A 23,192-nucleotide genomic window follows, 5' to 3' on the forward strand; every position below is an offset into this window, starting at 1 on the left:
GAGTATCTTGTACTTTTGAGCATTATGACTCTTTTCATTACATCAATGAAAAGTTCTTTGTTTCGAGACATATGGTATAAAGAGATGCTTGATAAAACCAGTAACACAAAGTTAGTCCTTGTTGGGTCTTCGGCAACACCTTCAAAAGCAATGTACAGTAGCTACTTTCTGGACCATTCCTCAAGAAAAGTTCAAATTTACTATGGATTAATGCAACAAAAGCATTGTTGGCTGAGATTTGGTTTGAAAGAAACCAAAAAGTGTTCCATGATAAGGAAACTCCTTGGTTTGCTCGGTTTGAGGTTGCAAAGCTTAATGTTTCTCTTTGGTGCTCTCTCTCTAAAACTTTTGAAGCCTACTCCTTACAAGATATAAGTCTAAATTGACAGGCATTCATTCAACTGGACAGCTAGTTTCAAAAGACAGTGGACAACTTTTTAGAATTTTGTGATCGTGCTTTCAGGATTTTGTCTCTGTTGTTGTATTTGTTTTTGATTTTTGAGTATTGCAGCTACTGTTTAAGTAGCTTTTGTAAGTTTTTGTTTGTTTGTTCATAGTCTCTTTTGGTTGCTTTGTAAGGTTTCCTTTGTAGAGTTGGATATGATGAGGGCGCTAAGGGGGTGCCAACCTAGTTGAGATGCATCCCGATCCTTTGGTCGTAGTTCTTAGTCCTTTGCCTTTATATTTCAAGTACACATCTCTTGTACTCTCTTTTAATGAATAATAAAGGCTGTTTCCCTTTAAAAAAAAAAAGTAACACAAAGTTAATCTACCACCACATGAAAGATTAAGACAAGATACCACCCAAACTTCTTGAGAATTTTATCAATCACCGGTTATGATGTAACCGAAGAATGACTGAGGAGAATTTCTCCAAGAAGTCTAAAACTCCAAAGTCCAATCTCTATTAATGAATGAACCCTAATCCTTCGACATCAGCTTGCCAAAAGGAAGTCAATTTGGGATGTTCCTCCAAGGGAAGGCCTGGAAAGAAAAGGCAATGTTTCCACCATACAATTTAATCTTCTTGAAAAATGATGCAATTTGTCATCTTCCACATTAATGCTACAAAGAGCAGTTTTGCCCCAATTTATTTTCAAACCAGGACATGTCTAAAAATGAGAGATTGTTGAATTACTACCTCCAACATATCATTGTTATGGTTGCAAAACAACGTGTCACGGGCAAATTGAAGAATTGGCACATGAATCTTATCTTCACAGAGATTTCTGGAGAGAATATTGTCAATCAATGCAGTGAGGACTTCTGAGACCAAAATAAATGAGAATGGAGAAGGTGGATTCCCCTGACATATGTCTCGAGAAGCCAAAATTTTTCCTCTAGGCTTGCTTACCATTCACAAATACTGAAAATTTAAGGCAGCCACAAATCCATTGAATCCATTTACCATGGAATCTTTTGAAATTGGGTCAAGTATTTGTCTCTCCCAAGGAAAGCACTTTGGAAGCTAGAAATTATCAAAGGCATTACTTTCTTCAAACAACCTGCAAGGATTGTTGCAAGAATTTTGTAAATTGAGAATTTTAAGCTGATAGGCCTGAATTCTTTCACTGATTTAAAATAATCTTTTTTTTTTTTTTTTGAGCAAGGCAGATAATTTTTTCTTTTAAAGCTGTATAAATATACCCAATATGGAATTCATAAAAAAGATGAAGGGAATCTTCCTTCAAAAAGGGCCAGAATTTCAATAAAATTTCACCGTGAAACCATTAGTGCCCTTGGTTCCCTTTCAAACAAATAGATAAAAATTTGCACTTGGTCCTTTGGTCTCATAGATATGCACCTTATTTATTTGATATATATACTTTTCATTTACATGCGTTAATGTAATGAAGATATTATCATCATGGGACTTAAAGTGATCTGTGTGTCTTATGCAGTGGCTTTGCCTAGAGTCTCTTTTATCAATTCTCTATTGCGCTCTTCAAAATGGAATCAGTTTAGTGGATAATAACGTTTTTTTATCAGAAGCAACTCTTCTACAGATATTCAGTGATCTTGTTGAGAGGTATGATCTGTAGATAGCCATAGTTGCTCCTGTTGCTTTATATTTCTGCTGAGGAAGGGTGTTGCAATTATCAAGTTAGCCCATTTAACAAATGTTGCTAGTCTTTGGTAGTTACTTATCTCCAATTGTAGATTTAAATTTGTGTGTATTATAGTTGCATTTAGATTAAAATATTTTTCTTTTATCTCTTAATTATATTTAGATACCCTTTTCTTTTTTAATCAGTTTTCTTAGTTGGAATTCTCTGAATTGTCTGGGTTCGTTTGCAATTCTTCATTTGTTGATGGTTTATGTTGGTCACACAACTCTCCAATTGCATGGCCTTTGATTCTAAATCTTGTATTGGTGGTTCTAGATTTCCGATCGATTGATCTTAATCAGCTTATCTTATGAAGAGTTTAGTTTGATTCAGCTCAGCTGGTCTTAAGGCTTCACCTTGGTGCTCTCTTCCCAAATCTTTTGTTGGCTTCTCTTTACAGGATATACGTCTTATTTCGAATGTCTAGATCTTTTCATTGTAATCTTGTTTCGTTATTTACTGCTTTCTTTATTTTGGTCTTTTGTTTGGTTTATTACTTTTGGTTCTTTGTGGAGGAATGATCTTTTTTTGTATTGTTATGTATAAATTATTCCCTCTTTGTTCCTTCTTAATTGTTCTTTTATTTCTTCAGTGAAGCTTTATATCTTTCAAGCATTTGTCTCTTTCGTTATTTATTGTTTCTTGACTCTCATTTTAAAAAATTACTCTTTTTTTAATCGTTTTTCTTTGTGAAGTTTGTATCCTTTGAACATTAGTCTCTTTTCATTTCTTTTGAACATTCGTCTTTTTTCATTTCATCAATTAAAGGCTTTGTATCTTGTTAAAAAAAATTGGCATATGGCTCATCCTCTTGGTTTGAATGACATTCTTTTTTTAAGCCATATGACCATCGAAGTCATGCTCTTAAAAGGGAGTAAAAGAATATTTTGGTTTAACCTGCCAGCACGTTTTTTTTTAACCATAGCCTGGGAAATGATAGTCTTTAATTACATAGAAAGCTTTTTGACCATTTTATGCGTAGTTTCATCTTTGTGGCGCAGTGTAAACTTTAGGATGCTTTTTGTAACTTCAATTTGAGATCTTTTTTTGCCACTTGGAAATATTTTTTATTATCTTTTAGGTTTGACTTTCCTCCTCCTTTCTTTAAGTTCATCTACTCCATAAAATTATTTTGTCACTAAAGAAAATGTTCCATTCAAATTGATTCTGCAAAGTTTGCAGCCTCGAGAATGCTGGAGAATGCTCTGTTTTGCCCATGCTGAGATTGGTTAGATTGACCTTGTGTCTATTTTACAAGGGAAAGTCTGGTCTGCTTGTTACATCGTGTAATGGCATGAATTCAGAGGTTAACACTACATTCTCTATTTTGTTCCTGATACTGTTTATTATATTTTTCTATCTCGTGTACAGTGATGCGGGTGTACATAGTGTTGTGTTTTCTCATCTTTATGGAGCTGTATATGGTGTTTTCATTCAGATAACTTTATCCCAGCAATGAGTGATATAGTGCATTTCATTCAATGTTAGTTCTTTTATAATAAAAGACAATTTATTGGCGTATGCAATTTACAAAAGAGGGAGTGAAAGACTCCGATTCAAAGGAATTGCAATAAACTTCTCCGGTTGGATAAAAGAGAGGAGTAACTATGATAATTTAAAAGAGATAAATGCTGACTACAAGATATATAGCTAAGTAGACTATTGTCTAAGAAAGAAAAAAGAAAAATCAAAACATCAAAAGTGTGTTTTTTGTCATTGAAAGCCCTTTGGTTCTATGTTGATCCAAGTAGTGTTTAACGAATAAGATTCATCCAAAGAAGTTTTCTGGCTTATTTTAAGGGATGGCTGGTAAGGATGTAGTTGAGGGGGCAAATATGGTTCTTTGTGTCTCCCCTTTTGTCTCTCATTTTCATTTTCTTCAGTAGATTTTGTAGTCCTCCGTTGTCATCTTGTCCTTCTTCCTTACTTTTTTTTTTTCTTGGAAACAAGTCTCTTCAATAGTAATGAAAGAAGGCTGATGCTCGTAATACAAGAAACGAAAGCAACAAAAACTTATTCAAGATAAAGATTACAAAAATATTATGAAGGAAAAATAAAAGCATTCCAATTTAAACAAATATCTTGAATAGAATAATCTATAAAGAGCTTGGAAAGGGAGCACTAGGATGACGCTTTGAGGCGAGAAAAATCAATCTATCCATCTATGGGAAGTGATTTGTCTTGAAAAGTACGTCAATTCCTTTGAACCCAACTTCAGATAGGATAGTTTTAATAGGATTGGACCATAAAAACTGGGATTTATTCCCGAAAGATGAACCAAGGAGAAGCTGAAGGAAATTTTCCTTCAAAGAAAAACTGAAGGCCCATAGAAGGTTAAAATAGGAGAAAAAAGGCATCACATCTTACTTGAGTAGGAACACTGAAATAATAGATGTTGCAGGTCCTCATTATTAGCCAGAGTAATGAGCTTATCTCAATAGTAATTAGCATGATTTTTCTTTTCGAATGTCGGAGGTTCGATCCCTATCCGCATAGTTGTACTAAAAAATCTGGAGATAAATAATGATTCTGAAGCTTGCTCTGTAATGTGGATGAACAATTAAGCGTGTCATAATTCATCATCCAAATGAGGATGTTTATACACTTAGGACTTTTAGTTTTCCACAAGACTTGAAAAATATCCTTACCCATAAGAGCCGAAGCATCAAACCATTTGGATAGGAATTTAATTGAAAATTTACCAAAAGGATCCAAACTCCTACCGTGTGAATCCAGTCAATCCAAAATTCTCTGACTTGCTATGCATCCCAATAACTGCTGAAAAAGGAACTCAATCATTGAACGTTTATTTTAATGCTTTATCATTTTTGGTTATTTCTTGGTGTTAATTCTCTCCTTTCTCCACTAAAGGTTTTCTTCTATGATATCCAGTTGGAGAGGTTTTCTGTAATTTCCTTGGATTGGGTACTCCCCGTTTTGTAATTTTATACCATCATTAAAATTGTTTCTTATAATATATATATATACACACACATACATACATTTAACCCATCAAAAACTGAGAACAAGTACAGGACTTAAAATTATGTGGAAAGTTTTCTGTACCCTCGTTTTTTCTCACTTGGCTATATTTATGCATTTCAAATTCTACAATTTCAGATGATGTGGCGTTTGGTGCGTTCCTCTTGGATATTGCATGTCAGCTGCAACAAGCGAAGGGTTGCCCATATTGCTGCGCTTCTATCTTCTGTTTTGCATTCTTCTACGTTTTCTGAAAGCAGTATGCATTTAAGTGATGGTGGACCAGGACCTCTGAAATGGGTGTGTACTCACTTTGGTCACATACGTTTTTTCACAGTTGGGTTTTCTGCCTACTGTTTCTTAATCCTTATTTTTGCAGTTTATAGAAAAAATTCTTGAAGAAGGCACCAAAAGTCCTCGAACATTTCGTCTGGCCGCATTACATTTGACTGGCATGTGGCTTAGTCATCCATGGACCATAAAGTATTATCTTAAAGAACTGAAACTGCTATCACTATATGGTTCTAGTATGTCTTCATTGCATATCTTATTTGTAATCCATATAAAATATATCAAACAATTTAACGTTCTCTGAAATCACATTATAACAAATTTCTTCTTCAGTTGCTTTTGATGAAGATTTTGAAGCGGAATTAACTGATAATGATACACGGACTGAAGTATCATTATTGGCAGAAAGTCCAGACCCTGAGCTCACTGAAGTAAATCTTACATCTGTTCTCATTCATACAGTTCAAAGATTTTTTTCTGGGAAAAGAATATTGAAATTTTCATTAAGGGAATGAAAAGAGACTAATGTTCAAAAGTACAAAGTAGACAAAATGGAACAAAATGTAAAAATCGTCACCAAATATACAAAAGATAAAGAACGACTAAGAAAGAAACATAAAATTCTTCCAGTTCATGTTCAATTCTTGGATGGAATAACCCTTAAAACTTTCAAAAAGAGAATACCATGAAGAAGACTTCAAATGGGCTGAATCGAAGTACTCCATAACAGAGCGTGACGAATCCTGAAAAATACACTGATTTCTCTCGTCCATAGCTCACATAAGAGAGTAGCATTAATCCACAGTAAATAAGCTTTCGAACTCAAAAGAGGGTCTCATAAAATCTGTAAAACATTGTCTCTAAACCAACTGGTAAAGATCCACTTGAATCCAAATAACTGAAACAAATATTTGTTGATTTCGTCTATTGTCATTCTCTAATTTACTGAAACACATTTTTATATTAGCATTTCTGCTGCAGTTGTCTTAGGAGCCTGTGTTGATATCTTCTCTTTTCCAGTATTTTATTTTCCAACCATAGAAGTGCATGTCTCTTGAGCCATATTCTTTTTCTTTTAGTACTCCAATTTCAACTTCTCTAGAATCTCCTAATTATTTGTTGAATAATTCCAGTCTCATATCTCTTGTGCTCTCCCTTTTTCTCTCTCTCTCTTTTTTCATTCTTTTTTTTTATGGGAAACATTTAGAATAATTTCATTGATGATATGAAATTACAAAAAGGCACAAAGGCCAGGAGAGATTACATAAAAGAATTCCATCGTGTAATAAGAGATGTAAGACTGTAATCACAAAAATGTGAGGTGAATTTACACCAAGTGAGAGTTGTATACAAGAGGTGATCAAAGAAGCATGTGAAGTTTGACACCTTTTCTTCAAAGATCCAATTGTTCCGCTCATTCCATACGAGCCAAAGGAAGGCTTTAATGATGAATGTCCACAATATCTCCCTTTTAACTTTGAGCGGATGGCCAAAAAGCAATGAATTCAATCAAGTGAGGGGGTCGTTAGGAAAGACCAATTGATAGTTGAAGCAATTGAGCATTATTTCCCAAAAGGATTGAGTGAAATCACAAAAGATCAATATATGCATAGTAGATTCTCTATTATGATGGCAAAGAACATACCAATTTGGAGCCCATGAGATCCAAGGGGCCTTCTTAAGGAGAACCACCATGTTAATGCTCCCATGACTGACTTCCCATAGGAAGAGACAGACTTTTTTTGGGATGGGACCTCTCCAAATATTCTTGTAGAGAGATGTGTTCTGTTTAAGACCTTTGGATGCAATATGTTTTGTGAGAGATTTTATAGAAAATCTACCGGTTTTATCAACATTATCTCCAAATGTCAATCACATTGCGTTGACCGGGGGCTAGAGCAAGGTGGACATAGTAGTCCACTCATCAATCTCGGCCTCTTGTAAATGACGTCTCAATCCAAGGTCCCATGCTCGGTGACCTTGGTTCTAACAATGTGCAATAGAGGCCTCTTTGTGGCTAGGGAGGGCAAATAATCTCGGGAATGCACTTTTTAGAGGAAGGGTGCCCGCCCATGTGTTTGCCCAAAAACGAGTATTACAACCATTGCCAATCACATGAACAATGTTATCAAGGATTGACAATGCGAGTCCATGGCTCTTTGAAATTTTTAAGGAGCCCATTTTGTGGTTGTAAGGGAGAATCGTATTTTGCATCAATGACGTTTTTCCAGAGAGCATCATTCTCGGCTTGGTATCTCCAAATCCATTTGGCTAAAAGGCCATTGTTTCGTTTTCTCCGATCAGTCACGCCAAGGCCTTCGTCAAATATGGGAAGTTGAACTATATCCCATCTAATTGAATGGATACCTCTGTTTTCCTTGTGACCATGCCACAGAAAATGGTTATATAGTTTCTCAATCTGCTCACTCACTGGTGCGTTTTAAATATGTGTTGGAGTGAGTGCTATGTGATGTCTTATTAACACATTGTTTTACCTAGTTAGACCCAAGTATAAATCAAACTAGAGTCCTAGTGAGTCTAGGGTCGAACTCAGGGATTGTGTTCTATATATGTGTTGACAAATATTGTTTCGATCTTCACGCGAGTTGTTTACTAGATATGCGATGATTTTGATCCTATTCAATTGCTAAAATAAAGAGTGATGAATGTGATGGAAATAACAATCGTAAGTGAAACAGCCTATGCGAGAAATACAAGATTCAAATAAATAAAGATAGGGTTGAGAAAAATATTCAGTCATTTCTAAGTAAATGCATAAATCATGCATTTTGTGGTTGTTAAGTAGAACCGTATTTTGCATCAATGGGTTTCTCCAGAGAGCATCATTCTCGATATGGTATCTCCAAATCCATTTGGCTAAAAGGCCATTGTTTCGTTTTCTCCGATCAGTCACGCCAAGGCCCCCGTCAGATATGGGAAGTTGAACTATATCCCATCTAATTAAATGGATATCTCTGTTTTCCTTGTGACCATGCCATAGAAAATGCCTATATAGTTTCTCAATCTGCTCACTCGCTGATGCGTTTTAAATGTGATGGAGTGAGTGCTATGTGACGTCTTATTAACACATTGGTTTACCTAGTTAGACCCAAGTATAAATCAAACTAGAGTCCTAGTGAGTCTAGGGTCGAACTCAAGGATTGTGTTCTATATATGCGTTGACAAATATTGTTTCGATCTTCACGCGAGTTGTTTACTAGATATGTGATGATTTTGATCCTATTCAATTGCTAAAATAAAGAGTGATGAATGTGATGGAAATAACAATCGTAAGTGAAATAGCCTATACGAGAAGTACAAGATTCAAATGAATAAAGGTTTGGTTGAGAAAAATATTCACTATCATTCCTAAGTAAATGCATAAATTATGCGTTCAAGCAAACCACTCAAAAATTACAACCTACACTTCTTAGTCTATTTAGCTACCATATCCTATCTCTAGGATGCATGCGATGAGTATTTGATGCAAAAGATGTTTTTTTTTTTATTTCTAAAGATGCTCTCTTTTTATTTTATGAGGTCTAAATATTTGGCCTTTTCAATCCTAGATTTAATCTACTTGGAATAATCTTTCGACTTATTCAAATAGTTTATAAAGCATACATAAAACAAGTTGAACTCATGACTAAGCCTTACTTAGTTCATGTTAGCTGCATTGTTTCTCAACCCATAAAGAAATTAGTTGCTCATGGTAAAAGTTGAGGAGATGGATAAAAGATAAATTGTAGATGCATTCATATTGAGAAATAGGAGTCTTTCAACATTTTACACAATACAAATAACAACTGTGGAAGAAAAGAGAGAGATAGAGAATCAAGCCGTGATATGCAATTCCTTGCCCTCTCTGGCTTAGTAGACGATTGCTTCACAAAGAGTGTGTTGAAGATGAGGTTACCTTCTTGCTTCCAGAGAGAAATCTTAAGCTTTCGTTTAAGATTACATGAGGGCTCGAAAAGGAAGTGTTTTTAAAGTAGGAATTTGGGCAGAGTTTTTCTCCAATGTCTTGACTCTTGGCTATCAGCTATTCTTCATTTTTTTTTATATATATATTTTTACATGGAAATCTAGTTGGGTATTTATAGGCGTCATGGAACAACTTTTTCTTCTTTCACTAATGATTATGCTGATAAGGTGCATTAATTTCCATACCTTGATGCACTGCCTGCTCTGCGTCAGAAGTTCATTTGCTCTGTCGTGAAGCTTGCTTGTTAGCTACCAACTTAGTTTCTGATTTGACTTCCACCGCCCATACGTCATGTCATCCTCTATCGCATAAGGTTACCAACTTGTTCAACTATGCGATTCTAATGTTGGCATTGAGAATTCTTTGTGATCGCATTAGTAGATTTCTTGCACCCAAAAAGCACGATTTTTATATCTTTCGTAGATAGTGAGACTTTGTGTGTGTGATCGCATGATATAATTACTTTTATGAATTCTTTATCAAGCTATCACATTTTCAAACCTATTTCCTAATTATTTAGATAAATGAGATTAAATAACTTGTATTTCTACAAGTTATCACTCACCATGGATGAGATCTTGAATAAAGATAGGTAATATATGGGGAGGTTGCTGAGAGTGGCTTGGATCAAAGTAAGTCTTCCATCCTCTGAGACATATGTGCCATTCCAATTATTGAGACGTCTCTCAACCTTTTCAATGATAGGTTCCCAAAATGCGAAAGAAGATGGCTTCACACTTAATGGTAAACCGAGGTATGTAGATGGCCAACAACCTATCTTGCATCCATATGCAGCTGCCAGTGTGCTGACTGATGTATTATTTAAGTGTTTGTCCAAAATCTCGGATTTGGCATGGTTGATGCGAAGACTAGAAGCTTGTTCAGAGGATCCAATAATGTTAAATAGGTTTGCCAATTTTGCATCATTGTGGGTTGTAAAAAGAATGGTATCATCTGCAAATTGCAAATTGTTGATGTTGATACCTGAGTTCCTGATTGCAAATCCTTCGATCAAGCCTGCCGTCTGTTAAGATCCTAACCTGTACTCAGAAAACTAACGAAGAAACCAAGAGACAAGAAGAGAAAACAAATACTCTGCTATATTGATAATCAGGAATGCTTCAAATTACATGAAAGCAAGATCTTAATAGCAATAAGTTAATCTATTGTAGTGAGAGATTGTAAAGACATGAAAATAAAGAGAAACAATAGAGACCCAACACAATTCGAGAGGTTGGGAATTCCCTCCATAAAAGCTTCCTCAGCTCTCAGCTCTTATTTATCTCACAGAAATTACTTGCCTCTTCAGGTACCCAAGCTATCCTTATAAAGGAATGAACAGTGGTCCCCCTTAACCGGTCAACTTCATCTGGAGCGAAGCTCACCACAACCACTTTCACCCTCTCAGCGTCTGATAGCTCATGTATTTCGAAATGATGTTCTGCTCGATACACCCATAACTCTAGATTTTCTCCTGTGAAAAGAGGGATTTCCAAACGTTTATACTTACCCTTATCAGTATTTCTAGCTCTGTGCGTTTGGGATGATTCGGTCTCCTCTGCCTTCCCCTTCGATTTAAGGTTACTTCCTTCGGTGATTCCTGATTCCTCCTTCCTTGAGGGAGTTATTCTCCCTGACTTCTTTGGCTAACTTTTCGATGTTCTTACATAATCCCAGGAACACTTCCTTCAATCCCACGATCTCTTTCTCACTCGACTCCACCCTTTCTTCAAGTTATTTTTGTGTCATCACTCTAGTTCGCCCCAGGATTGTGGCTCTAATACCACTTTGTTAAGATCCTAACCTGTACTCAGAAAACTAATGAAGAAACCAAGAGACAAGAAAAGAAAACAAATACTTTGCTATATTGATAATCAGGAATGCTTCAAATTACATGAAAGCAAGATTTTAACAGCAGTAGGATAATTTATTGTAGTGAGAGATTGTAAAGATGTGGAAATAAAGAGAAACAATAGAGACCCAGCACAATTCGAGAGAGCTGGGGAATTCCGTCCATAAAAGCTTCCTCAACCTTTATTTATCTTACAAAAATTGCTTGCCTCTTTCGGTACCCAAGGCCGTCCTTATAAAGGAATGAACAATGGTCCCCCTTAACCGTTTTCACCTCCCACTTCCTCCTCTGTAATAAAATCTTAACGTTCTTCTGTCCATTCCCCTTTTTACCCCTTCTTTTATAGGTGTAAATAATCGGGAGTTTAACACTGTCATTCCATTAGTGAGCATTCGACTAAGGCAATCGACCACTAAGGTGAATAAGAAAGGGGGGGAGGGGTCTCCCTGACAGAGGCCACGGGATGCCTTGATTTTCCCTCTAGGTCTGCCATTTATAATGATAAAGTAATTTGCAGATGAGATACAACCCATAATCCATTTCCTCCAAGTCTTACCAAATCTTTTTGCAGCCAAGATTTTGTCAAGGAACTCCCAATCGACCATATCAAATGCTTTCTCAACATCCAGCTTTATCACCAAACCTTTGGCTTTGGTTCTGATGCGGAGATCAATAAACTCATTTGCAATCAAGGAGGCATCAGGAAACATGGTGGGGTGGTAGGGAGGGTAGGGCTGGGCTGGTTGGGGGAGGAGTGTATTGAAAGAAACATCATAGCTCGCCTTTTTTCTTTTGATCTTGTGCTTTCCATTTCTGTTAGTAACTCAAAACTGCAAATTAGTTTTTGAGTTGGTCTAGTCAATTCCTAGTTTCTAGGAAATAGTTGAAGTTATTTTTAGTTGTAGTCAAGTCTAAGTTCCTATTCTTGTGGAGTTAGTGGGATTAGTTGCTAACTTCGTGGAATCTATTTTTAGACTTAAGATATGTATTTATATTGGAGTTTTCTAGAATGAAATTTAACACACTTCCCATTTTTCTCATTTCCCTCTCATTTCTTCATTCCCGCATTTTAAACTTGCTCCGTTGGAGAAGGCTCAAAGGTTTAACTTTGGAGGATCACTAGGTGGGAGATGAGCCTCTTTGTGCTTTATTTCCAAGGATGTATCATCTTTTGAACAAGAGGCTGAATTTTGTGGCTTCAGTGTTGCCTTCTTCAAACTTTCAGTGTCCTTTGTCTGATAGAGAGGTATTGGAAGTGGTGGGTCTTCTTCTCTTCTTTGAGACCAACATGTGATTCCAGGAAGGAGATGTTAAATTCAGGTTCTAGTCCCTGATTCTTCTAGGGGCTTCTCATCATTTTCCTTCCTTTTTTTTCCTTCTTTTTTTTAAAAAAATTAACTTTCAGTTTTTTCCCTCCTTTCCTTCATATTTTGTCTTCCCCTTCTTCCTCCTTCATTATCCCTGCTTTTGTCTCTTTTCCTCTCTCTAGAAGGTTAAAAATTAAAATTTAAGGGAAGGTTAGATGTTTGCATGGTAGCCTGGTAGGTTTTACTTGGGAGAGTTAATACCATGGATCGTGTTCAAAGGCACTCTTCCTATGTTTTGTTCTTGCAATGGTGCATTCCTCATAGTGAGGCACGAGGAGGACTTGAATAATTTTTTTTTGGGATTTTCATTTTGATCACCACCTTTGGAGAGGCTAGTTGAGATCATTTGATGCCTGTTGAGTTGGAATAGAGATGGTAAGGCCCAGTTAGGGGAGGTGCTTTTGAATTGGGTCAAGGTTTGTGGTTGACTAGCTTCTTTTCAGGTTTGTGGAGAATTTGGCTTGAGAGGAATGATTGAATTTTCAAAGAGGTGGATAGAGTGAGTGATGAAGTTTAGGATGTGGCTAGGTTTAACGCCTCCCTATGGCGTTAGTCACTAGGCCTTTATGTAATAATGAACTTGGTCTTGTTGTTCTTTTGGATTGGAAGTCTTCTGTAATTAGGCCAAACTCCTTTTTATTTGTTTATTTATTTGTGTGTGTGTGTGGCTATTAAAAAGTTCTGCTCAAAGATATCAAGAAAATAACTATGCTATAAGAAGAGTTTCACTGAATCCACTACAATTCATCAAAAAACGAATGAGAATAGAATTCAAAATCATTCATTGTTTTAATGCCGAAGGGTTTGGTTGGATGGCCTTTATTTAAGGATTATATTACCCCCAATTTTTATTTCTAATTCTTATGAAGTACAAGCTGCTCATTAAATAATATGAAACTAATCCTCACTTCGACAACTTTGAAGTTACCGGAAATACTACTTGTAAATTACAATGTAACAGCATATGGAATACAAAAAGATGAAGAGATAGTTCTGAAAATATCTATTCAGATTTTCTTCTTGACTTTGCATTAAATATATAAGTTGTGATTTCGAATATCTTCCTTCTCGCTTTGACTCCATTATATTTTCATCGGGTCGATTAGGTGTTTATCAATACAGAATTGTATGCACGTGTATCAGTTGCTGTTCTGTTTCATAAACTTGCTGACTTGGCTGACATGGCTGGATTGTCTAATGAATATGGGAGTTGCCATGATGCTGTGGAATCTGGAAAATTGTTTCTGCTTGAGCTCCTTGATTCTGTGGTATGGATTTTTGTAACCCTAGAGCATGCATTGTGCATATATGTTTTGTTTTGTGTTTTTTTTTTTTTTTTTTTTTGGAAAGGAAACAAAACTTTCATAGATGGAATGAAAATAGTCTAATGCTCAAAATACAAGGATATAAATGGGACAACAAGGAGAACCTCATTTTATGACTATCCCTTGTACATTTATGTTTATTTTGATATCCGTCATTGTCTGGGCCAGTTTGTGCACATCTCGACTAATCCCTTGTACATTTATTCTTTTTCACTATATCAGCTGGTTTAGAGGTCCTATATATGGTATAGTTGTTGATTTCGGCTTTGGGTTGAATGTTGATTTCATCATGTATTGGTACAGGTAAACAGCAATGACCTAGCAAAGGAATTGTATAAAAAGCACAGTGCTGTGAGTATTGAATTTAATTATGGAGTTTTCTATGTGGGATGCATTTTTCAAGGGGGTAAATATGTATATCTTATTGATGAAAATATTTATAAAATTTTAGGAGTAAAAGGGTTTATTAGTAAGGAGGAAAACTGTGAAGCCTGTTGTAACTTGTAAGGATTATTGGTAGTGGAATTTTAATCACTGAATTTCATATATCTATCCATTTTTTATGAAACAATTCGTTTAAGCACCCACTTTGTGAATATTTCATCATCCATCTTCTTTTCTTCACTGAAAGAAAGATTATGAATATTATAGCACCTGTCTGCTCATTGATTCTTTTGTCTGTGGGCTTTATTGCAAATAAAATTTAATTTGATACCTCTTGTTTATCAGATCCATAGACGCAAAATACGTGCTTGGCAAATGATATGTATTCTATCCAAGTTTGTCTGCCAAGATATAGTTCAGCAAGTTACTAATAGCTTGCATGTCTCCCTCTCTGTAAGTAAAATAAATCATACAAGTCAGTGATGAGTTCGTAATTTACTCATTTGCCATCATAATTTCTTTTTTAACTGCATGATATTGCGATAGAACTTCATTTGAGCCACTATCTAGTCTCTAATCATATCCTCATTTGGTTCACTTGCTTCTTCGCAATGCCATTGATTCTATAGCAATTCTTTTCTATAGCAATTCATCCTCATCCTTCATATACCTTCCCTTTTAGCTTATAAAAGGGAAAATAGGAAAAAGAGTATTTAATACTTGGTGATCTTGTTTTAATTGGGATGATATTCCACTATTGGTTCCTTGTTTTCCATTTTCTTTCTATTTTTTTGTATCTTTACTATGTTATTTTTCACTCTATCTGGGAGTTTGAATCTTTTGAATATTTTTGTTTCTTTTACTAATCAATGAGAACTGAGAAGTAAGAAAAGAGAAATCTATTCAGAATGCCTATGTCTTTCTTTCACCTCTTGATAGTGATTTACATGACTTGTCTTATAGAAGTTGAGTAAGTGAACAGGATTCAGTTTGATTCTTTATCTTGAAACCACTTGTTTTGAATGTGAAGAAGATTATTTTACCGGCAGCTGTTTTTCTTGTCTCTTCTTTTCTTTCCCTTCTCTTTTCCCTACTCAGTTCTATTACCATCATCACTAGATTTAGGGCGTTACCTATTGATTATTTTAGCAGAATTTTCAAAGCATATTTTGTTGTTAATTTACCATCAGAAATTATGGAAAATAAAATGTTTATTCACGAATTAACCTGGCTAAATTCTGTAGATCATTTTTGGTACTGATACACATCATTTCCTTCATTTCATTGTTTGTTTACAGAGAAATAACCTACCTTCAGTTCGTCAATACTTGGAAACATTTGCAATCAGCATTTACTTGAAGTTTCCAACATTGGTAACATAATTTATTTCTTTGATTTTGTTTGGAGGATATAGCATATATTTTGTTTCAGGGAGAGGGATGGAGAATGATTCATCCCTATAAAACCCTATATCACATATTCATGTAAACATTTGTGTGGTTTAGTTTATGCGTCAATGGAGATGGTTACTCCAGTCACCATGTGCTGCAGTGAGCCTTGGGGTGGGTAGATAACTGTAAGCCAACATGTGTCACTATTGAAATAGTAACGTCAACATGTTATGAGTTGAGAGTCATCAGTCATGTAGGAAGCACTAGGATAATCTTAGGCAAATCCCTAGGTTAATCCCTTTTACCTTCATTTGTATATTAATCCCCTATAAATAGGGAGTCTCCCTCAATTATCGGATACTTCGAGTCATAATAAAGATTTGAGTTTAGATTCTTGGAGAATCCTCTCTTTTAATCATTTTGGTTACGCCAGTTTGGTAGCAGAGCAGCATTTGAGCCAACATCTATTTGAGATAATATCCTTGGTTACGCTATGTGTGTGTGTGTGTTTATATATTAAGAAGAAACAAACTTCTAGTACCACATAAAACCAAAACTACCCTTCACCCATATCTTGTCCCTCTCTGTGTGACATCCAACAAGACAGAGATACAATGTAATTTATAACACTGAAGAATAATCAATAGAGATGGTAACTAATGGAAACCATGGATGAAGGTGATGTGGATTAGTAATGAATTAGGACAGAAAAAATAGTTCTATAACATTTTTTTTTAGTAATGAATTCGGTTGAATTAGATTTTAAGTAAAGGTGCTACAAATTTTCACACCCACAGACCACTGAGATCTACTTGGACTAATCTTCATACCTGTATACTTTTGTGTAGTGTCTGACATTTTTATATGATCACTCAAACCGCAGGTTAAGGAGCAATTGGTTCCTATACTACAAGATTACAATATGAGGCCTCAGGTAAAAAAGTTCAGCAATTACTGGGCTCTGCACCTTTCTGATTGTGGTAGTTAGTGGTGACCGATAATCTAGATCTCTGGGAATTCGCATGTATAGCATTATCAAATCAAATTTCAACTGATGTTGATTTTTCTATATCATGCCAGTAAATGAAAATTTTCTTGTCAAATATGAAATGCAGGTGCTCTCTTCTTATGTATTTATAGCTACAAATGTTATCCTCCATGCAACTAAAGCAGTTCAGTCCAGCCATTTGGATGAGTTGCTTCCTCCTCTTGTTCCACAACTAACCTCTCATCACCACAGTTTACGAGGTTTTACTCAGGTTGGTTTTTCAGGAGCATATAATCTTGCTTCATTCAAGTAACCTGCATTTCATATAATGTCTTTGGTTTTCTTGCAGTTACTGGTGTACCATGTTCTTTGTAAATTTTTTCCAGCAGTGCAATTCAGACCCCACAGGAATATGCCTTTAGAGAGAAGATGTTTTGAAGATTTGAAATCATACCTTGAGAAAAATCCCGATTGTGTCAGGTGTGGTTACTTATTTTAGTGTTCAATTACTAGATATTGAATGTTTGTGCCTTTTTGATACGGATTCTAAATATAATCATACCTTTACACCAACCCCTCCAACCATAAAATTCCAGCTGGGGTGTTTTTCTATTCTCATCTCTCTGCAGTATATGGTGATAATACATGGTTTCTGCTTTTTGTATAATTAATGTTTCTGGAAATTTATTTTTGGCTGCTGAATTAAAACTGGTATGTTTGAGTTCATAAATTTTTCAATCCTATAAAGGTATATATATTCCATCTAAAAGTTCACACATTAAATGTTATTCTTTAATCCCACTCCTGAGACATTTATCTTTCAGATTACGGGCATCAATGGAAGGATATCTTCATGCCTATAATCCTGCACTATCTGTCACACCATCTGGAATTTTCTCAAGCAGAGTTAAGGTCAGCTGCATGCTGAAAGTTGATCAATTTTACTATCATTATGCACATAAGCATACCATGTAAATATACCGTAGTGTAAGGGGAGAAAAAATGAGAGGAATTGTACTTTTCTCTTCTTTTTTTCTTTATAGAAGAATTTGCATTTGCTGACAAGAGGTTGAACTTTTGTACAACTTGGGAGCTTTAGATGTTATAAATTTGTGATGGAGGCTGCTTATTGCTATTTGATGAGACAAATAAATATTTTTATTGTGTTTCTTTCATTGAGGTACTTGTGTTCTTAAGTTGTTATGAATCCACTATTGTGAACAATCGTGCATGAATGTGAAACTTAAAATCTCTCAGTAAAGAATAGATATCATTAGCCGGAAAGCAATCGTCAATTTAATTCCCTTGTCACATTTTTAAGTTTGAACGGTGTGAGATGATACTTCAAATGACTAACTTGCTAAAACAGTTGTGACTGACCTAGATATGTCATGAAATGAACCCTTTCCATGTTTGTTTATTATTTCTTTTATAAGAAACGAAAAATAAAAAAGATAACCTTTTTCATGTATATTGAATTGCATTAGCCACCATTTCAAAATAATTAATTATATCATTCCTTTTATGAAAGGACCTTGAGTTCGAGTGTGTCCCAACATCTCTCATGGAGCAAGTTCTGAATTTTCTGAATGTAAGTAATTCTCATATTTGTCCATCGATGTCTCTTTATACCTTGCGTATGTAACATTCTTAGTATGTTTTAGGATGTCAGAGAAGATCTTCGGTGTTCAATGGCAAATGATCTGACAGCTATTAAAAATGAGAGCTTTAAAACTATTGAAGATCACAACCTTATGGGTATATCATCTGACATAAATGAAGAAAAATCTACTTCCATACTGCCTGTAGCAACTTCTTTGGATTTTCAGAAAAAGGTCACTCTCTCAAAACATGAGAAGAAAGACACTGAGAATAGTTCCTACTTGGGCAGCAAAGAAGCTTACAAGTTCCTTTATGGTACGATTTATTATTTTTTATGTTTCAACTTGTTTACTGACTAGTCTCCTAGAAAAAATATATGATCTGAAATTAAACAAAACAATTATATAATACTGAATTGAATAATTCACTGTATCCATTTTAAGTAGATCGTTGATGCTCAATCTTATTTTATTCTTTTGCAATTTGGAAAGACCGACCCTCCATAAAAAACCATTAGTTATTTTTCAGTAGAAAAACATATATGAGTCATAGAAGAGCAAGGGGAGTATTAAGTTTATAATTATAGTATGGATTCGATGAATCTCTCAAGAACATTCCAGAACTTCTTCATTTCAATAATCACAATCAAACAGTGAAGAATGAACTCATTACTCTCAACGCTGACGACTACGACGACGGCCGTTGGCTCGGCAACACAACGAACAATTTGATGAGACGATGCATGACTGCCGCTGAGATGAAACTCCTCGGAGTGGTGGCCATCGTTGGAGTTAGTCGGCGGATGGTAGTACATCCGGCCAGTCTGAAAGGCAATGTGAATGAAATCTGGCGACAATCCTGAAACTGGCATCAAGAATCTTGATGAACTTCTCCATGGAGATGCCGAAGCTATGGAAATCTTTGCAACGATCGGAATAAGAATCAGAATCAGAATGTGAACAGAGAAGCCGATCTCTATTTTGGGAGAGATGGAAGTTAGCGATTGAAGAATCAAAAGACGTCCCAAAGGAAGGCCATGAAAATGGAGGAGTGAGAAAGAGAGAGCTAGAGAGAGAAAATGTATGGTTATATGGATCCAATGAAAGAATAGTTAAGACTTTTGAGGGGATTAAGGAAGGATGGGGAATCTAGAGAATTTCTCAAGAATTTAAGCCGTCCAAAAGTTCTGATCAAACTAGACTTGCTCCTAAACTAAGAAGCATGGACATTATTTAGTAGAGTGTCGTCATAGGATACATTGAATGTTGACATGCTTTGGAACGGAGGATTTGGACTGTCCAATTTTATATATTTTTTTATATTCTATAAATAAGTCTCTGTTGAAATTCATGCTCTAATCTTTCAGAATTATGTCTCCTTATCCATGTTGTCTTGTGTCTATGTTCATATCCACGCCTCTCATGACCTTTATTGGTTGGTCTTTATTGTTAGCTTCAGGATTTTATGGGTTCTTTTGTCTTGTCAAGCTTCTGGTTGTGTTATTTATTTATATTGTACGTTTTGGTAATTTCTTCTCAACTTTTTGGTTTGGAGGCAAAAGGGGTAGGCTTCTTTTTTGTTTCAGTTTGTACTCTAATTTCTCAGTTATTATTTGTGCTGTATGCTCCAAGAATTCAAAGAGTAATCTTGTATAATAAATAAGATTGTAGGCATAAAAGCCTATTTATACACAGAAGGTGACTGGGCATCTAGGGAGCCGGTCAACCACACAAGGGAACCGATTTATAAAGAGAATTACAACTTCTTTTACAACCGGTTTACAAAGGCATAAAAGTTGCATCAGTTCATCAACTAATGTTAAAATGTTTCTTGAGCTTCTTTTCCTCCAATTGTTGAGAGTATGGAATCCCTTATGAGAAGTTTCTTGAGTGACGTTTGGCTATCCTATTTCTTTTCCTTTATGTTTAATTAATTGTCTTTTTAGGAAACTCTTCCATCTACGGCTTTTTACCCTTCCTATCAGCCTCTCAATATGCTCCATCAAACTTTATCTTATGTCACTTAGTTTGTTAGTTTTTAAATGCAGAAATGGAGGGGGAGGATCAGCTTCTTAACCAGCTACTGCATTCCAGAAGTTTGTCAATGGAAGATTTAAAAACAAATCGACAAAACTTTATCCTTGTAGCATCTCTGCTTGATCGCATACCGAATTTGGCTGGTTTGGCTAGGACTTGTGAGGTCTGTTGTAGATGCTTACAGAGAATTTTCAAGCCTTGGGATGAAGTTTTTTTACATCTTATGTTATACTCAGTTCAATGTTCTTTTTACACTAAACTCTGTTTTCAACAGGTTTTTAAGGCTGCAGGATTGGCTATTGCAGACTTGAATATTCTAAATGACAAACAATTTCAACTCATCAGGTTCGGTAGTAAATTGTCTAATTGAGTTTGTATATGTCGGATTATTGAAATACAGTTAAAGGAGATCTTTTCCATCTGCTACTGCATAAAAAATTACGTGCTGAAATCAAGAATTTGAATAATCTACTGACTAATCTCTCAACGTACTTTTATTGACATAACGTTTATGAGATCTCTGATGGAGGATACACCATCCGCACACCTGCTTTTGTATCCCTTATTTTGAGCAGTACTTTTTCTGGTTAACCAAATCAAGTATTTAGAAAAGAAGAAATTTCTCTATTGTTTCTTTTGCAGCGTGCTACAACATAATAGCAAGTGAGACATAAAACTCTACCGTATTATTTTATGCCTTGCTAGGTGTGAAGAATTTGAAATTGCTTGAACTATTAAAATGCAGAGAATTCTGTTGAACCTGTCTTGTACCGTTGCTATATGTCAGTTATTTTAGATAAACAGTTTGAATTCAAAGACTTTGCTGTCTGATGTTGGCTAAAATGATTGATGCCTGCATACAAACCGTTACCAACTTATTACTTGTTTTTATTTAAATATATATTCTGAGGTTCTAAGTAGAGAAATACCATTAAAGGAGCAAGTCAAGAGCCAAAATCTCTTCCCCAAAGTTTATGTCCTTTGTTAAAATCGTGTGCTTTTGAAGAGTGGTTCTTAAGTAAAATCATATAATAGGAAGTTCTTGAAGTTACATTTGCTTCTCTTTTTTTCTCTTTGGGTCTCAGAGATTCGAGCTTAATTTTATGGAATGAAATAAACTCCAGTGTCTCGGTTGACTTGTTTGAGCATTGTTGCTTTCTTTCAGTGTTACAGCAGAGAAGTGGGTGCCAATTGTTGAAGTCCCAGTGAACAGTATGAAGCTTTTCCTAGAGAAAAAGAAACGAGAAGGCTTCTCTATTTTGGGTTTGGAACAAACGGCTAATAGTGTGCCTCTTGATCAGTATGCATTTCCCAAGAAGACAGTAAGATATTCTTGAAAGTCTTCTTAATATCTTCTTGTTAGTATTTTTCCTAGTTTTTTACTTGAAAAGTGATTGGGTCGAGAAAAAAGAAAACATGAATCAAGAAAGAGCGAGAAACCATCGTATTGGTTTTCTGCATCACTTGTTAGATTAATTGAGCCTTTGTTTGAGATGGATTAAGATGGAATAGGAATATTAGTTATACACAATCACTGATAATGGGGAAATTAAGAGATGAAAACGGGAAAAAAAAGGTACTTTTTAACATATTCTTTTTCTTAGAATAATCTTGATCAGTTCACAGATCTCAGTTAAGTATGAATGTTCCTGATGTATGTCATCCTTTATAAAGTTAGAAGTTTGAACGTTGGACATAGCAAGGGTATAGGTATTCAATTATATCTTATTTAATTAAATTTGGTGGTTTTGCATGTTTGAATTCTTTCTCACATCCTAAATACAACATGAAAAAGAGGATGGGATATGCATCATTTTTCTGAAGATGAAATAACTAATTTTTTATTTTTATTTTATTTTATTTATTTGTTATTATTAATATTGTTATTATTTGGTGAAGTTGACAACACTAGGTATATATTTCTAATGCCGCAATGAACTAGAACAAATGATAGTTACCCTAGTTACCTATTTATGGGAATTACAAGATTGAGGGTTGATCATTCTTATTCTTTACTTGAAATTATGCTTATAATTCTTTAATCACCCTGGTAGGTATTGGTCCTTGGACGTGAAAAGGAGGGTATACCCGTTGACATAATCCATATACTTGATGCATGCGTTGAGATCCCTCAATTGGGAGTTGTCAGATCTCTTAATGTTCACGTTAGTGGTGCCATTGCACTCTGGGAATATACTCGACAACAGAGACACCTCTCATGACATTTCCAATTACTTTTGGTGGAAAGTTTCAAACATTAAGGTTCACTTGCTAAATTTTCAGGTTGAGTAATTTATCATCTAGGACAACTGTCATATTTTGGCTGTGTAAAGAAATCAGAAATGGATTTCATATGGGAAGGATGGTGGTACAGTAACAAGTCAATCATAATTTGTATGAAAGAGTCATTGTATTGTTGTCAAATTACGAGTTCACTTGTAGAAATTTTGTATGCATTAGAGTTTTTCAAGCAACTCAATCAGTGCCATTTATTTTTCATACAGCAAATGTTATTTTTCTAATCTCATTCTCTGTTGTAGCATGATAATTTAATTTGAAAATTGTACTTTCTTCCTGTCCTAAAAACATGAATTCCAATCTTTCTATATCCAGTCTGTTTTAAGAGGAGATCTAGAATGGTGTTAGCTGAATAGTTTAGAATTGAACACAGAACTCGGGTACAGGGACCTTTCTGGTCAACAAGCACACTAAATATTCTTGAAACATGAATGTTCAGGTAATGGGAAATTGACATACCATTTTAAACATCATTGATTGGTAAAATCTAATGATGGCTTAATTATGGTGTGGACAAGGAAAAGTATCAATGCATACTAACCTACATTTATCTAAGTATTGCTTATACAGTAAAAAGGACAGT

At 35.2% G+C, this 23,192-nt stretch overlaps 1 protein-coding gene across 3 annotated transcripts in view; it reads left to right on the plus strand.

The window, feature by feature from the left end:
- The window catches only part of LOC120092116 (tRNA/rRNA methyltransferase (SpoU) family protein), a 52,794-nt gene extending 29,956 nt beyond the window's left edge, over nucleotides 1-22,838 (plus strand). For 2 of the 3 annotated variants that reach the window (XM_039050325.2, XM_090307342.1), the window contains 19 exons: nucleotides 1,902-2,029; nucleotides 3,291-3,414; nucleotides 5,229-5,390; nucleotides 5,470-5,617; nucleotides 5,715-5,812; nucleotides 13,692-13,853; nucleotides 14,214-14,261; nucleotides 14,640-14,747; nucleotides 15,593-15,667; nucleotides 16,569-16,619; nucleotides 16,801-16,944; nucleotides 17,023-17,153; nucleotides 17,498-17,585; nucleotides 18,205-18,264; nucleotides 18,338-18,590; nucleotides 20,323-20,474; nucleotides 20,586-20,656; nucleotides 21,477-21,633; nucleotides 22,366-22,838. In XM_039050325.2, coding sequence (XP_038906253.1) covers nucleotides 1,902-2,029; nucleotides 3,291-3,414; nucleotides 5,229-5,390; nucleotides 5,470-5,617; nucleotides 5,715-5,812; nucleotides 13,692-13,853; nucleotides 14,214-14,261; nucleotides 14,640-14,747; nucleotides 15,593-15,667; nucleotides 16,569-16,619; nucleotides 16,801-16,944; nucleotides 17,023-17,153; nucleotides 17,498-17,585; nucleotides 18,205-18,264; nucleotides 18,338-18,590; nucleotides 20,323-20,474; nucleotides 20,586-20,656; nucleotides 21,477-21,633; nucleotides 22,366-22,533 — 2,328 coding nt within the window. In that variant the 3' untranslated portion in view covers nucleotides 22,534-22,838. Of the gene's footprint in view, nucleotides 1-1,901; nucleotides 2,030-3,290; nucleotides 3,415-5,228; nucleotides 5,391-5,469; nucleotides 5,618-5,714; nucleotides 5,813-13,691; nucleotides 13,854-14,213; nucleotides 14,262-14,639; nucleotides 14,748-15,592; nucleotides 15,668-16,568; nucleotides 16,620-16,800; nucleotides 16,945-17,022; nucleotides 17,154-17,497; nucleotides 17,586-18,204; nucleotides 18,265-18,337; nucleotides 18,591-20,309; nucleotides 20,475-20,585; nucleotides 20,657-21,476; nucleotides 21,634-22,365 lie in introns of those variants that run through there. The other variant, XR_016524654.1, reaches the window with a different exon arrangement.
- Nucleotides 22,839-23,192: the final 354 nt, after the last annotated feature.

The sequence above is a fragment of the Benincasa hispida genome, chromosome 11 (genome assembly GCF_027475165.1).
Source record: "Benincasa hispida cultivar pf3 chromosome 11, pf3_genome.v1.1, whole genome shotgun sequence".
NCBI classification, from domain to species: Eukaryota; Viridiplantae; Streptophyta; class Magnoliopsida; order Cucurbitales; family Cucurbitaceae; genus Benincasa; species Benincasa hispida.